General features: G+C 48.6%; 1 protein-coding gene across 2 annotated transcripts; it reads left to right on the top strand.

The window, feature by feature from the left end:
* The first annotated feature begins 795 nt into the window (after nucleotides 1-795).
* On the top strand, nucleotides 796-5,197 carry TEX55 (testis expressed 55). 2 transcript variants are annotated; one of them, XM_040597008.1, is made up of 4 exons: nucleotides 796-869; nucleotides 1,507-2,202; nucleotides 2,459-2,521; nucleotides 3,243-5,197. In XM_040597008.1, the coding sequence occupies exons 1-4, from the start codon at nucleotides 852-854 to the stop codon at nucleotides 3,354-3,356; spliced, it is 891 nt and encodes a 296-aa protein (XP_040452942.1). In that variant the 5' UTR covers nucleotides 796-851; the 3' UTR covers nucleotides 3,357-5,197. The 2 variants fall into 2 exon arrangements, with proteins under 2 accessions (XP_040452942.1, XP_040452943.1); XM_040597009.1 differs by lacking the exon at nucleotides 2,459-2,521.
* The last annotated feature ends 9,267 nt before the right edge of the window (nucleotides 5,198-14,464 follow it).

Below are 14,464 nucleotides of genomic sequence, written 5' to 3'. Positions count from 1 at the left end.
TTCCTTTCATGTCCTCTTTGGGGGAAACTGGCAATCTGTTTCTTTGCTTTTTCTGATTAAGTTCATCACACAGCACACTATCAGGATCTGTGTAAAACTGAGAGGAGAAAGTACCTCTTACATGAACGTTTCTCCCACTGCTGCTACCCTACCTCTTGCTTCCCAGCTTTTCTTTACAAGCTATTTGCCATGTCCTTTTCTACCTGACCCTCCGTGTACAGCTTTTTGCTGCCCTTCTCCCTCAAGCCTCCTCACTACCATGGAAGTTACGAACTTGTTGCAGGGCCAACAAGAGCAAATTGCTACCCTGGGCGATTTGTTGCGTTCTTTATAGGAATACAGGAAGGCCAAAACACCGCTGCAGTTCACAGTGAGGCGGCTCAGCTCCCTGCAAAGCCACAGGCCAGTGGCACGCAGGGCTGGGGGGGGGGGGGGGGGGGCCGTGCCCTCCACTCTACCCGGGGTCCCCTCGCTTCCAGCAGGCCACAGCAGCCGCAGGCCCCCACGGACGGCGCGCTGCCTGCCGACACGCACCAGCGAGACCTGGCGGACTGCGGCCGGGCTCCCACAGCGCAGGCAGGGGATGGCCCCGGGACCGGCCCAGGCCCCGCGGCAGCGCCCGGGTCCCCCCTCACGGCCCGCCCGCCGTTCCCGCCCCCACCCAAGATGGCGGCGCGGCACCCGCTGCCCACGTGACCCCGGCGGCTCCACGTACCGCGAGAGGGGGCGGCGGTTTCCCCGGCAACCGCTCCGGCGTCTGCCCGCGCCGCCCCGCCCCGCCCCGCCCCGCGCACGGCGAGCGGCACCAGCGCCCGGCGGCGCGGGCAGGCGGAGCGCGGCCCTGCCCTGCCATGGAGAGCCGGGGGCAGGTGAGGGCGGGCAGTGGCGGCCCCGGGCCCGGAGACCCCTTCCCCGCGCACACCCAGCCCCGGAGGGCGCCCCCCCCCGCCTGGCTTCGCTGGCCTCTGTCCCGGCCCCCTGCGCCCCCAGGCCCCTTGACCCCCGCGGCCTACCGCACCCCCTGCTCCCCAGGCATAACACCCCCTTCCCAATTACAGGGAAGCGTGTGGGGTGTGCACCAGCACCCCCCCCCCCACCCCCCCACACACACACCCTGGCCTCCCCCGGGCTTCAGGCCACGCAACTGGGAACTCCAAATCCAGCGGGCGGCTGCCATGGCTCCCGCCTCCTCTGCCCCAGGGGGTGTGCAATATAGAGTTATATATAATACTAGAGTCCCCCTGAGACAGCCAGTCAGTAAGTCAGGACCAGGCCGTAGTACACCCGCTGCAGAACTCAGACTAGGCCTGCAGGCTTGGCCTTGAGCTTAAATGAGGCCCATGAGCAGGTGGGGGGGAGGGGCAGACACAGAAATTAAGGCCTACTAGTGCTTGCTCTAAGAGGGGCTGCAACACACTTACGGAAGGATGCAGTCATATGATGTATCTGGTCTGTAGGGCTACCTGTTAAAAACTTTAATTGTTCTTTATTTGTTAAATGTTTTAGCAAGAGTCTAACGATCATTTAGAATCTGAAGTGGAGGAATCTAGCATACCACCAGCTGCTGGATCGTCTGAGGACCAGACACCTATAGTTCAGTCACCATTGTCACCGGATGGAGTTAAAACACCATCATCTGCAGACCAGTTGTCTATAGTTGAGTCCCCACTGTCACTGGATGAATTAGCTGGCATTAAAACATCATCATCTGCAGACCAGTCATCTATAGTTGAGTCCACACTGCCACTGGATGAATTAACTGGTGTTAAACCACCAGCATCTGCAGACCAGTCGTCTACAGTTGAGTGCCCACTGTCACTGGATGAATTAGCTGGGGTTAAATCACCCACATCTGCAGATCAGCCATCTGTAGTGGAATTGCCAGCATCTGCAGACCAGCTGGTCATTGAGAAACCACCAGGTTCTGAGGACCGGTTACCTGTTGTGGAATTTCTCACATCCAGGGAAAACTTGGATGAGATCAGATCACCTGTGGGTAAGCAGCCAGGTTTCAAGGTCAAGATGTACATGTCCGACTCTGCACAGACTGGCGGTAAAACACCTGGGGCTCAGTCATCAGCAACTGTAGCCAAGCCAACAGAGACTACACATGAAATAACGGAGCAGCCAATTGTGTATGAAGACCCTTTTGAAGTCTCCATTAAGTATATGGAGAAACACAATATTCTGCAGATATTTCAGGTGAAATTTTGCTTTCCTTTCTCCCTCCAAAAGCTTGCTTGAGAAGCGTGGGCTAAAGTTAGCTTGGACTAAATTATCCCTTCCCCGGGTCCCTCCTTATCCTGTGCTTTCTTAAGTTTACACTTAAGAAAAGGACCCTTGATTGTCTTTGGGGATTGAAAGAGATGTTTCCTTTTTAAAATGCAGCTAGTGTTGAAGCAGAAAGTGCAACCACCCATCTGCCCAAGGATCAATACTTCTTTTCTGTCTGTCTCAGGAGATCACAGAAAAACTGGTGTACCAGAAACCCGATGACCCCTTGCAGTTCATATTGCTGCAGGTATGGTGTCTTGCTGGGGCTTAACAGTGACTGTCCTGTTAGGGCCACAGCAGAAAGCCAGCTTCACTGAGCACACCAGAAAAAGTGTCAGCCCGTGACTATTTCTCTCACTGTGTTGTCTGCTCACTTGGGAGGAGGAGAAGCATGTGACAGGAGCAGAGTGCCCAGGGTGCAAGGGACCACATGCGCTCTAGAAGGAGGGGAAGGAGAGATGTGAGAGGGTGGGTGTGTGGAAGAGCCAGGTTTGAGAGCAGAATGGGGTGGTTGAGCCCTGGATGGCTGTTCCTGAGAGGTGAGGGAAGCTTAGGGACAGAGATAGGGCCCTGTGACTCCTTCTCCAGCTTCCTCTATCCCATACTGGGAGGGAACCATTTTCCTGCCACACACCCCTATTCAGGAGAGCTGTCTCTGCTGATCCTGCAGGGTATTAAAACACAGGAAACTAAAAGTCAGTGGAATGAGACGATCGTTTGGGAGTGAGTTAGAAGTGTGGGGAGCTCCTTGGGGAAAGGAGGTTAGAGGAAAGAGAGCAGACAGAGAGCGAGAATCTTTTCCTTCACTGCCTTCTAGTCAGTCAGGGGAAGGACCACCTTTGTGATTTGCTGCTGGGTTCATGCCGAACTGAATGCAAAACTGGCAGAGGAATGGCAAGGTCAGTTCTGGGCACTAGTGGTAAGGAAATAGTCTCCCAAATGACCCTTTTCCTTTTCCTTTTGCCCAGGTGCAGTCTATGATAAATGCCAGGCAGGCTGAAATGGAGGGAATATTGGAGGAGAATGAAGATGCAGAGATGTTTCTGGAAGACGTCCTGTACACTCCTTTTGGCCCCTACTGACCTTGCTATTGTGGTATTGCATGGGGCCTTCACAGCACCGTGCTTTTGTAACTTGGAATAGGTCTGCTTGTATGTTTCCTGATTTTTCTGTTCTGTGTGCTTGTGCTTCCCCTTGGGTTTAAATCCTGCAACCAAGTATTGGTTTGGATGCACAAACTGAAATCAAAGCATGCACAGACCTGCATGCACATATAGCACACCTTGAAAAGGCAGGTCTGCTGAACTCCTGTGCAGTCTGTGCATACAAATGTATAAATCCCACAGTTACGCTGCCCCTAGACTCTGCTTTTCCATACAGAGAAACCTCACAGCTCAGACAATACAAGCACAAAACCAAGTAAAATTAAAAAGCAGCCCTCTACGACCCATAGTCCTCTCTTTTTTTTTCCATGCTGCATTGGTAACTTACCGTCTCCAGCTATGCAGCAGTGCCTGTGTCCATCTAATACTTTGAGAAGCTGGGTCTGTGGCTTTCCCACTGCCCCCCGAGCTCCTCTGATGCAAGAAGCTGTCTCACTGCCTCTTCCACGCACTGGACACAGCTGTCTCACCCTTCACCATCCCTGCTGGGTTCCGATCACTCTGCTTTTTGGGGTTGCCCAGCTGCATCATTGCAAGTACAGTATCTTTCGATAACCAGAACAGTAAAGCAACAGTTGCACACACCCTCTGTGGCTTCAGAAGACATTGTCACTCAGGAATGTGGGAGGTGAACAAAACTAAACAAACTAAAACCAGGCACTTGTAGCCCAGGAAATTCAGACGCAAGGTACACTTTCTACGTCATTTGAACTGATTTCAAGTCTCAAAGCACTTACAATTCTCATTTTCATACCATCCAACTGTCTGTTTCCACCCTATAAAGAAACTTTGTCTTTCTTTTTCCTCTCTCTTGCCTGAAGATTATTGAAAACATGCAACAGAGCATACTGTTATTTTGGCTTCATTTAATGTGTCTGTGCAGTAGATGCCAGAAAGTTTTTTGTCGCTACAGAATTTTCTCTTTTTTAGGCAAGTGCTCTAATTTCATGACGGATGGTACTGTATTCCCAAATGACTGTCTCTATGGCTATGAAGAGAGCACCATAGAAACTTATATTCCATCTATCTATTTTCAGCTAAAAGTCTGATGATTAGGTTGTGTGATACTCCACAGCAAAGCTTGAGCCCAAAAAGTCTGGGAAAAACAGAGGCAAGTATTTGATATACAAATTTCGTGTCTGAGAAGAATTGCCTTTCAATCTAAGGTTCTCAAAAAAGATCAGCTAGTTCATCTGTTTCCAGGTTAAAGGTGGGTAAGCATCCCTTTCATTCATAGGGCAGGAATGTTTTCAAGGTTATTGTGAGCGTAAAGATGGCTCAAGTTTTAAATAAAATCTTCATGGGTTTTATAAGAGGTTTGGTGTAGTCTTACACATCTAGGTCCCACTGAAACAGTGAGATGCTTTTGAAAGCCCTACTTCAGCAGCTGGAAGAATTGGACACTTAATGAAACAGAGTGACCGATGTTTTTTCAGCCTTATATATTGTTGATCAAGAATTTATAAGCAGCCCTGTACGTACACGCCCTGTGAATGTAAGAGAAGTGCTAATGCACCTCTGTGGAACAGGAATTGATTGCATGGAAGATGAAGATAGCGGCTGAAGCCTTTTCATCACTATGGTCACATCAGCATGTTTCCCCAAGAGATGGAGAAGTTGCAATGTCTTTGAATTTTGTTGTAGAACAGGATTAGGGTGCTTTTGGGTACACCTGAGCTGTGAACTTTGTGCTTCTATCATTTGTGTGTTTTATTTTGTTGTTACCTTTTACTCATTAAAAACTTCTGACTTGTAACACCTTCTCAGACTATAGGTGTATGACCTCAATTTCACATCAACATTAACAGAGTTCTGCAAGGAAAGATCCTTAATTTCTCTCCCAAATAAGTTGAAGTGAGCTGGAAACTAGTCTTCTCACAGATGACAGAAGTTTTGCAAGAGGAGCCCTACCCACTATTCCTCAGCAATCTCAGGGCCAAAATTTTCCTTGGGTGGCCTAACCACCTTATCTCATGCTAACAAAGATGCTGTGTGGTAGCAAGGAGTCCTCCCCAGTGCATATAAGAGAGAGCAGCTGTCTTTCCTGTTTCTCAGGACCAAGGTCCCTCTCCTTTGAGGAGCAGCAGTTGTATAGAAGTGAATGAGGCTGCTCTCAGGACAGCTGTGTGAGCCTGGATTTGGCATGTGTAGATGGCGAGAGACTCTGGAAGGCAGTAGGCCAAGGACAACCCTTCAGCTTTTACAGACTTAGGGGGGAGTTGATCAGCTCTCAGTAAGAGCTTTGACCAGGAATGTTGGGGAACACATCATGAGCTGAGAAGAAATGTCACTTTCTTCTCCTCAAGCCTCTCAGATAATTGTGTTGTATTTTGAAAGAAAAAAAGTCCAGGAACTTAGTGTTATGGAAACAAAAAAGCATCTTCCAGAAGGTGTGCGGGTTATTGTGTTTAAGTTAGTGCCACACAGCTGTCCTTTTGATTTTCTTCAGAGTTTTGCTGAAAAATACATGTTAGCTCTAGAAAAATTCTACCTCACATTAAGGCACTTGTGCGCCACTGCTGTTTGTGTGTGTAAAGGGTTTTCTGTGGTGAAGAAAAGCAGAAAAATTTCATTTAAAATGGAAACATTTATTGTAGTCTTAATTCCAGAGTGACTGTCCCTTTTACATAATTTCTTTCCCAAACCATTGGATCCATGTTTCTTCTTTGTAAGTGAACATTTATCAATATGACATTAAACTGTCATTAAATTTCTTGCCTTGGGTGCTGTGAAGGAATTAACAGCTCATTGTGTGTAACTGAAACTATTCCATATAAGTCCTTATAGTACGCTAGTCACAGTATATTTGAATGCCCTCCAGTAGTGTGCTAAGCAACGTAACTAACATCTGTTGTTTGTTCTTTCTTCTCTCCACGAGGGAAATGTCTGTGCACTGAAGTGCATTCTTCTTACAAGGGTGTTTTGTCCCTTTACCCACACCCGTGTATCGCTGTGTGCTTCTAATGGACAGGGATAGGTCATGGAGTGGAAGGTGGGGAGGCTGGAGGTACTTTTGTAGTTCTCAAGGGTGTTTCCTCTGCAGTTTGAGCTGAGAGAAAGTGTAGTATTTTCACAGACGAGATTTTTTGCTGATCCATGGACTGACACAGAAGCCTGACATCCAGTTCAGCTGCCAAATAGCATGATCTTATGGTGTACAGACCGTTTCTGTTGTGAACCTTGTACTCCCCTAGAAGCAGGATGCAGAGGGGCCAGCCAGAAGGAAAGTGTGGTCTCTGTGAAATAGGTGTCTTGGATCAAAACATCAGTTTCTTTTTCTGCCATCTGTGTATGGAACTTAAAATGACTCAGATGCCCCAAGCAATACTAAAGTTGCCTGCGTACTGCCTCTAAACAACCAATGGAAAAAAAAAAATAGTTGTAACTGCTGGCTAAAGGTCCTACAAGAAGTTCACATGTACTCTGCTCTGCTGCTTAGTTAGACGGAGGGCACAAGCAGGATAGCTCTTCAATGGGCAGCTACTTATAGCATGAGACATTTCATTGTGACTCACTGGATATGAATCATTGCCACGTAACAACAACCTTAAGCTAGTTTAATGCCATTGATTTCAAAGTTTCACAGTCATGTGATACTTGAAGTAGGCAGCAGCAATTATTCAGGCTTGCATGTCTGCAGTGGAAGAAATTAACTTCTGGGTAAAGCCCAACGAAGAGCTTAGCTCAAGAGAGAGCTCAAGTTGAAGACTGGAGAATGTGAGAGTGCTTAGAAAGGGAATATATGAGGGCAAATTGATCAAATTCTGTCTGACACACCTTGAGGTTGTATTCAAGGGAAAGCTTCTCTTGACCATTCTTTTAGCCAGATGAAATGCAGAAGAAAGAGAAGAAACATTCCCTTAAGGTCAGGCATCAATATCCATGCCTGAATTCCCTTTTTGGGACTGCCTTCATGGGCAACATCGGCGTAGCAGCATCACCAAAAGTTCATGGCCATGCCTCAACATACACAAATGAAAGGGGGAACTTTGAGTTGTTGAGGTGACACGGGTTGGATGAACTTGCCATCTTCTCCTGAGGAAAGGTGCTGGACTGAATGTCACTGTAGAACAGCTAAAATTAGGCAAACCAATCCCAAGAGATTTCTGTACACATCATTCAAGACTGGAAACTGCAAGACTGCAGGCACTGCGGTAGTTGGTCTGTATTAGAAACGCCTGGTATGAATGAAAGGAGTGGCTCTTCCTTTCTTCCTCAAGGCTATTGCCTCAATTTGCCATGCAACTCTGCTCAAGGTAGGAAGAGCTCAGCCTCCTTTGTCACAGACCTTGCTGCCTTCACGCACTAGGAAGGCCATCTCCATGGCATATTTATCCAGGAATATGGGGTAAACATTCTACCTTCCAGTGCAGAATACAGGAGAAACTGCTGGTGCCGTTGAATAAGCTGCAGTGAAATAATATCAGAGTAGGAACAAACTATGAGACTTGCTTTTTTGTCTTGTTACTTCGAGATCAAAATTTGCCTGTTGTTCATTGCCACTTATTGAAGTGGCAAGAGATGGAGGAAAACAGAGCCACAAAGAGCCAGGCTTATGAAGATGCACAGCTGTCTAGTACAGTTTGCAAAGTAAAAAGGCAGGCGACGTAGCTAAGGAAATGCAACACCCAGTTTACACTGGCCACGAAAACTTCACCCTAAATTTACACGCCTTTAAGGCAAACGTCTTATTCAGAATCACCTTGTCCAACACTTAATTTTTTTTCTTACAGACTAGGAGGCAGGATCCATATTAAGGTTAGGAAGTTTGTAAGAACAAGAGGTGACCTCTGTCCTTCCTCTTTCCTGTCCCTCAGCTTATCTTCTAGTATAAAACAGGAAACAGAGGTGAATAAAGACATGTGGAGTAGCACAATTGTTTGTTAATGGGAAAAATGCATGTCATACCAGCCCCTGAAGAAAAACAGTTCTCATCTTGAGGAGTTTTTCGTGTTTGGACAGATGAGCAGACATGAGGGAGAAGTGTGTATTGAATGCAGGCAACTGCTCAGAGAGCCAAAGATTTTTCACAGGGACTCAAAGTTCCATGAACACCACAGGAGTCCCTTTGAAGAGCAGAGTGATGCCGGCTCTGTCCCGCTATTGTTTAAGCATCCCCTTGGGTTTAGCATAATATCCTGCCTCTTCGCAAGGAGATTCAGGGAAGGGCAGTGTTGCCAGTTTGCTGAAACCCCACAGTGCTGAAAGCGAGAACTGCCCGCTGGAGAGCCCAGCTTTTGGCCCTGTTTGAATCCTTGGTAGCATAACACAGCTCTCATGGTAGACTCCTTGACCATGGTATGATGCCATCATGCTCATACATGTTTGACATGGCATATGGGAGAAGCTCAGCCTGTTGTTGGGAGCAGCAGCTCACTATTTTTTGCCCTATTGGATGCCCAAATATTTCCAAATGAAGAGCAAAGCCCTTTAGAAAGGGAAGAGCTGAGCAGGGTCCAGCACAGCCGTAGGTAGAATTACTTTTGTTAGCTATCTTTCACAGACCTCTTAGAAGTTGTTCATAAGTCTTTCTGGCTTTTCAGAAAGCATGTGTTGAAAAACAGCGCCTGAGTAGCAGGTTAAAAAGCATCTTGAAGAAAACCAAGGGTGAAACAACCTTTCCTACGTGTACCCATGAGAGGGCAGCACAGACCGGCTGAGCCTCCGCTAAAGGCGGTTAAAGAGACGCGGAGATTTTTAACCCAAGGGTTTATGTCCAGCCGTGGAGTAGCTACAAGTAGAAAAAAGGTCCCTGTAAAAGGGCTGGATGGCTCAAAGCACAGCTCCATCCATCACCCCCCTGAAGCTGAAACCCAGAGCTGGGTACAGGGTTGATTGGGTCAAACCCCAGGTGCACGGCATGGCCTGGGTCTCACAGGCTTCACAGGGAAGTTTCCTGTTATACTGAAACCTCAAAAGAGAGTGTCAGAGGAAGAATGTTGGACAGTGCCTACAGTTCTGTCAAAGCAACGAGCGGGTGTGAGACACCAACCACACCCTTGCCAAGGAAGAGGCTGTCACCCCAGGAGCACTATAAACGCGCCCAAGGCGTTCATGCTATTTATTTCCATCCCAGTGCTCCTAAGCACCGCACCAGTCAACACCCCTCTGCTGTTCCCCTTTCCTCCTGCAGCCGAGACTCTTGCCATGCAGCTTTAATTTGACTGTCCTCCCTCTTCCTCTTGGGTGCTCCAGCCCTCTGGCAAGGTGGATGGTGAAGATGCTGAGATAAATGAGACACAGGCTTGTGGCACTTGGCTTACAGCAAGTGTGTTGGAAACTGGACAGCGACAGGCAACCATGTGTAGATGGCAGTGCTCCCCTGCCAGCCCCTGACAGCCTCCCAGAGCAGCAAACAGGGTGGATTTGGGAGGAGTGGGGTATCCCCACCCTTCAATAATGAGCTGGAACAAGCAATATGAACATATTTTGTTGTCCCCTCCCAAAGAAGCAGTAAAGGTCCTCAAACAAGATCTCTTTTTAGCGTGTTGTGGCTTGTGACTTCCACACGGGATTTTGGAGGGGAGGTTTTTAACCATCAGCGAGAGCAATGCAGTCACTAGGTCCAAGCAGAACAGCTTGTTCCCAGTCTGTTAGATGAAACTCAACTGAACCACCATCACTGAAAGACCATCACAGTGCCAAAGCCATTCGGGACCTGGGACCATATCCTATCAGCTCTATCACCACCAACAAATGCAGTCTTTCAGAGACCAGAAAGCCCTCAAATTCACAACCAAGAGCAAAACAGAAACACCTTCTAGCAGACCTTCACCTGGACACTGACAGCCTTTTAAAGAAGCTTATATCTAAAACACAAGTAGAAAATGTCTGTCTTCTCAAAAGTTTTTTCTTCTGCTGTCATATAATGGATCCCAGGTACCGGTTTGCCTCGGCACAGGGAAGTTTCCAGCCTCCTGTGAGCCTGCCCTGTGGTCGGGCTGTGGTCAGAGCGAGCTGGCCTGCCTTCATCTGAAGAGGAGGTTCACATCCCATTCACTGGCCCTTTTACGCCATCAAGGGTGTTGGCTGAGGAACGTCAGGCTTGCAGGGCTTGGCTCCCTGGGCTGCCAGGAGGAACTTCTGGAGGGAGGGGAGCCAGGGCAGGGCTCCCCCAGGCTCCATGCGCCTTGCATCTTCTGGTCTCTGCGCTTACAAAAATGTGACCTGTTGCTGAAAGATCTGGGTGAGATTAGCAGCTCTAAGATGCAGATAATTTGGTCAGGGTTTCGTTTTGCAGAAATTAGCCTCAGACCTGTGATGAGGCTCTCCTATGAGTTTCCTTCGTAGTCAGCAGAGTAAAAGAGGCATCCTTAGGGGGAGATTTAGAGCCCAGATCTCTTTCCGTGTGTACAAGAAGGCACCCTGAGGGTCTTCTTTAACAGTAGGAGCAGCCAACTGAGATTAAACATCCACTGTTCCAATAAGCTTTTGGGTTGAGACCACTGAGGAAGGGAGCCACAGCAGCTGGTCTAATTGTTAGCAGTGGGGTACCGAGATTTAATTTGTTACTGCCTCTACCCGCATGTGCACATTTCACTACGAGCACTAGCCCAAATCTCCCTGGAGAAGCAGTTCCCTGCCTGAACCCACTTCTTCACCAGGCAGAACAGCTTCCTCCTAGTTGTTTGTCCTTTCTGCTTGCTTGCTTGTCACAAGGAGAAGAAACAGTTGTTTCTGAAAGGCTGAAAGTACAGATTTTCGTGCATTCACATGATTCCAGTAGCTTGGGCTTTATGCAAACACGCAAAATTCCAAGTCTTAACAACACCATAATACAGCCATAATACTCATGAATAAAACTACCCTAAAAAATTAGAAAAATAAAGCGTATGCTTCTCCTTCCCCAAATACTAAGAAAACGAATCCCTGAGAGTGTGCTGAGTAGTGCTCTCCTTAGGGAAGAAGAGTGCAATGCCATATTCATGGGTGGATTGTGCACTGCCAAATGCAAAATACCAGAATTACCAGCGTCAAAGATGCCTGTATCTGGCTTTTCTGTACCGCTCTTCACCAAGATTTCTGAGGTTTTAGAAAGAAGTTACTTACTGCATTCCACGTTATACTAAATATATACATACAGTTCTGCTTTTCAGGCTATATGTTTGCAGGCTTAGCTGGAGTGGCTAGCCCAGAGCCCCGGTGGTTTATCCTAACCCACTATAATTAGCCCACGGTCGCTGCCGATGGTATGCCATTTGTCTCCCCACACTCAGCACTGTTTGGTAAACAATTTCAGGGACAGAGTTGCTCTCCCCCTGATCTCCCTAGGTGGTGTTCATTTATTTATTCTCCGCACCCCGCAGTTATTCCTCTCTCTTGAGGTGGAGAGGTATAGAAATGTAAAAAAAAAAACCAAAAAGGCAAAAATGTTGCACAAAGCGGGGAGGCAGCTGTAGCGAAAGCCGTGACCCGGCTGGGGAGGCAGGAGGCAAGGCTGGCGTGAGGCCAAGCTGGCTACAAACCCAAGGGGGGCAATGGACATCTGTCCCCCACAGCCCGCATCCTGGCCCCCCGCCCCGCGCGGATGCACTGAGAAGGGAGAGGAGGCAGCCGTGAGGAATTCCCTTCCCTGGGGAGGACCTGGCTCCCGGCCACGGCACACGGAGGGCTTGGGCAACAGGCACGAGCCTCAAACCCAAATCTGGCCGAGAGAAGGAAGGTGGAACTGCAGGCCGGGAAGCAGCTGTTTGCAGCCCTCCCGGGAAGCAGCCCCTCCGCTCCCCGGCGGCATCTTTGCAGCATGCTGCAGCAGGGATGCTCAGCTTCACCCCCGGCAGCGCTGCCACCACTGCTGTGGGCTGGAGAGGCGACCACCAAAGAAGTGCCCTTCGCTGGGACAGATGGCGTGCGTCAAGCTGAACCTGGGCACAGGTGCATGGCCTTGGCCAGCGCTGCAGCCACACTGCTAGGGATGTGGGATTTCCTAAGCCCTCATCACCGTGAGCTCTGATCTTCCCATAACACATCACAAATGCAGTTAGGAGTCTCCTGTTCATGGACTGGAGTGGCTCCTTTGTGATGCTGGCATGAGGCAGTCACAGAAATTACTCTTGGGACCCTGCTGCTTTAGCCATAACCTCCTTTTCCTCCCTGTGTGCTATCTCCATCCCTAATTCCTCCCTCTCACGTTCTTTCATTCTTAAATCATTATTTCTGTGCTATGAAGAAGAGAAATTCAAAGGATGCAGGAAGGTGAAAAAGTATTCTTAGAGATTAAAAGCAGGGCCAGCCCACAAGGAATTACCCACAGCATCTCATCAGCCCTTTTCAGCATCTTTGTGCTCACTCTGGGCATCCTGCAGCATCTCCACCATGCCAATTTTGAAAAAATACAGCATACTTTGTGACAGATGTGTTCTCACATTGCCCTGTCACCCATAGAGCACGTTGCTATAGTCGAGTGACAGGTCTTCTGAGAAATTCTATTTTCCACCTCCATCTGAAAATGGACCGGGCTGTGTCCTCAGCATGTGACTGTCCCTCCAGGTGAAACCCCAAATTACAGTGTGTTTTCACTCCCAAGCCAACACTTTGCCTTCAACCCCCACACAGCAGCGGTCTGCATGTATGTGGACCTAAGTCTGGATACACGTGAGGAAAATCCATGTCCATATGGATTTGTATGTGTGCATATGGCTCTGTGAGGAGGTGTGTAGCTTTCGTAAGTGCAAGAGTTTGCACAAATGTCTGGTCTGGCTCTGTAGAGGTGTTGGCCTACGCTCATCTGAGGTATGCTAGCGCAGATGCAGACCTGCAGGGGAAGTTACAGCAGCTGCAGGCACCACGCTGGAAGTACCTATGGTGGCACCTGGGCTCCCCACCACAAGGTTTGTCAGCCTCACTGCACTCCCTTGCTCAGGTAAAGTCTCTGTCTGACCCTCTGCTCTGCACACACATGTTCATGCAAACCTATAGTCTGACCTCATGAACACACACCAAAAAAAGTACAAACAAACAAAACCCCCATCCCAACTCTCTCCTTCCCGATACCAATTTTCTCTCCAGATATCACCAAAAAAATTGCTACCCACTAAACCAGATTAACAACAGGCTGTGAGCAGTCAAAGGGTGATGGCAGCTCAGGACTGACCACCACCCTCCCAGCCTTACCCGTCTTCTAGCCCAAACAAGGATTCAGGCCAACACCCTTTTGCAGCTTCCCAGGCAGGGCTATGGAGCAGCAAGAGCTCAGCACCACCAGGGCTCTCTCCCAGCAGCTGCTCTCAGTGCTGGTGACCAGCAAGACTACAAACTTCGCTGCCAGCTCCCCTTTCCCTCTCTCCTCTTTCCTCATCTTCTTTTTCCAAAACAACATGCCTCTTTTCTCCTCGCCGCTGAGAAGTGGTGGAGTGTCTTACCATGGCAGCCTTGTGTGTAGGTGCTGCCCCATAACCAGCCAGGCTGTGATGCTCAGGCATGCTGCTTATCACCCTGCCGGCTGCAATCAATGTCCAGCAGTGATGATGGGAGCCCACCACCCCAGAAACCAGCACACCAGCTGGTGTGGAAGGTTTGGTCCCCCAGCGCTGCTGAAAGATAGGGTGGCGACTGTACCAGAATAGTCTTCACGTGTTGTAGGCAGCACAAAAACTAGGCAAGCAGGTCTGAGTTATTTAGGTCTAGACAAATCTGAACCCCTACTCTTGAGCACCCAAGTGACAAATTTCTTGTCCTGGTCTCCTAGATCAGGCTGGCTGCAATGGCTGGGTCTTACACTGTGCAATAGGCCAAAATGCCAAAAGCACTCTCCTTGCCTCAGGGTGAGATCTCATGGGGATCTCATGGGAGAGCTGGATCTCTGTTCAGTACCAAGTACCAAGGGGATCCATAAAATGATAGAGCTATTGCAGTTTTCACTAATCTCCCACAAGATATTTGCAAAGATGGCTAGCAAGGAGATTTATATATATATATTCTGTTGATGTTGACTTTTGACTTGTGAAGGGCTCTAAAACCATCTCTGTCTTACCACCCTTCCCAAGCCCATTCATTATTCCTTTGGCTTTTCTTTGCACCAGCAGATG

The sequence above is a fragment of the Falco naumanni genome, chromosome 5 (assembly GCF_017639655.2).
Source record: "Falco naumanni isolate bFalNau1 chromosome 5, bFalNau1.pat, whole genome shotgun sequence".
NCBI lineage: Eukaryota > Metazoa > Chordata > Aves > Falconiformes > Falconidae > Falco > Falco naumanni.
The sequence above is the reverse complement of the archived record's forward strand: the minus strand, read 5'-3'. Positions and strand labels throughout refer to the sequence as shown.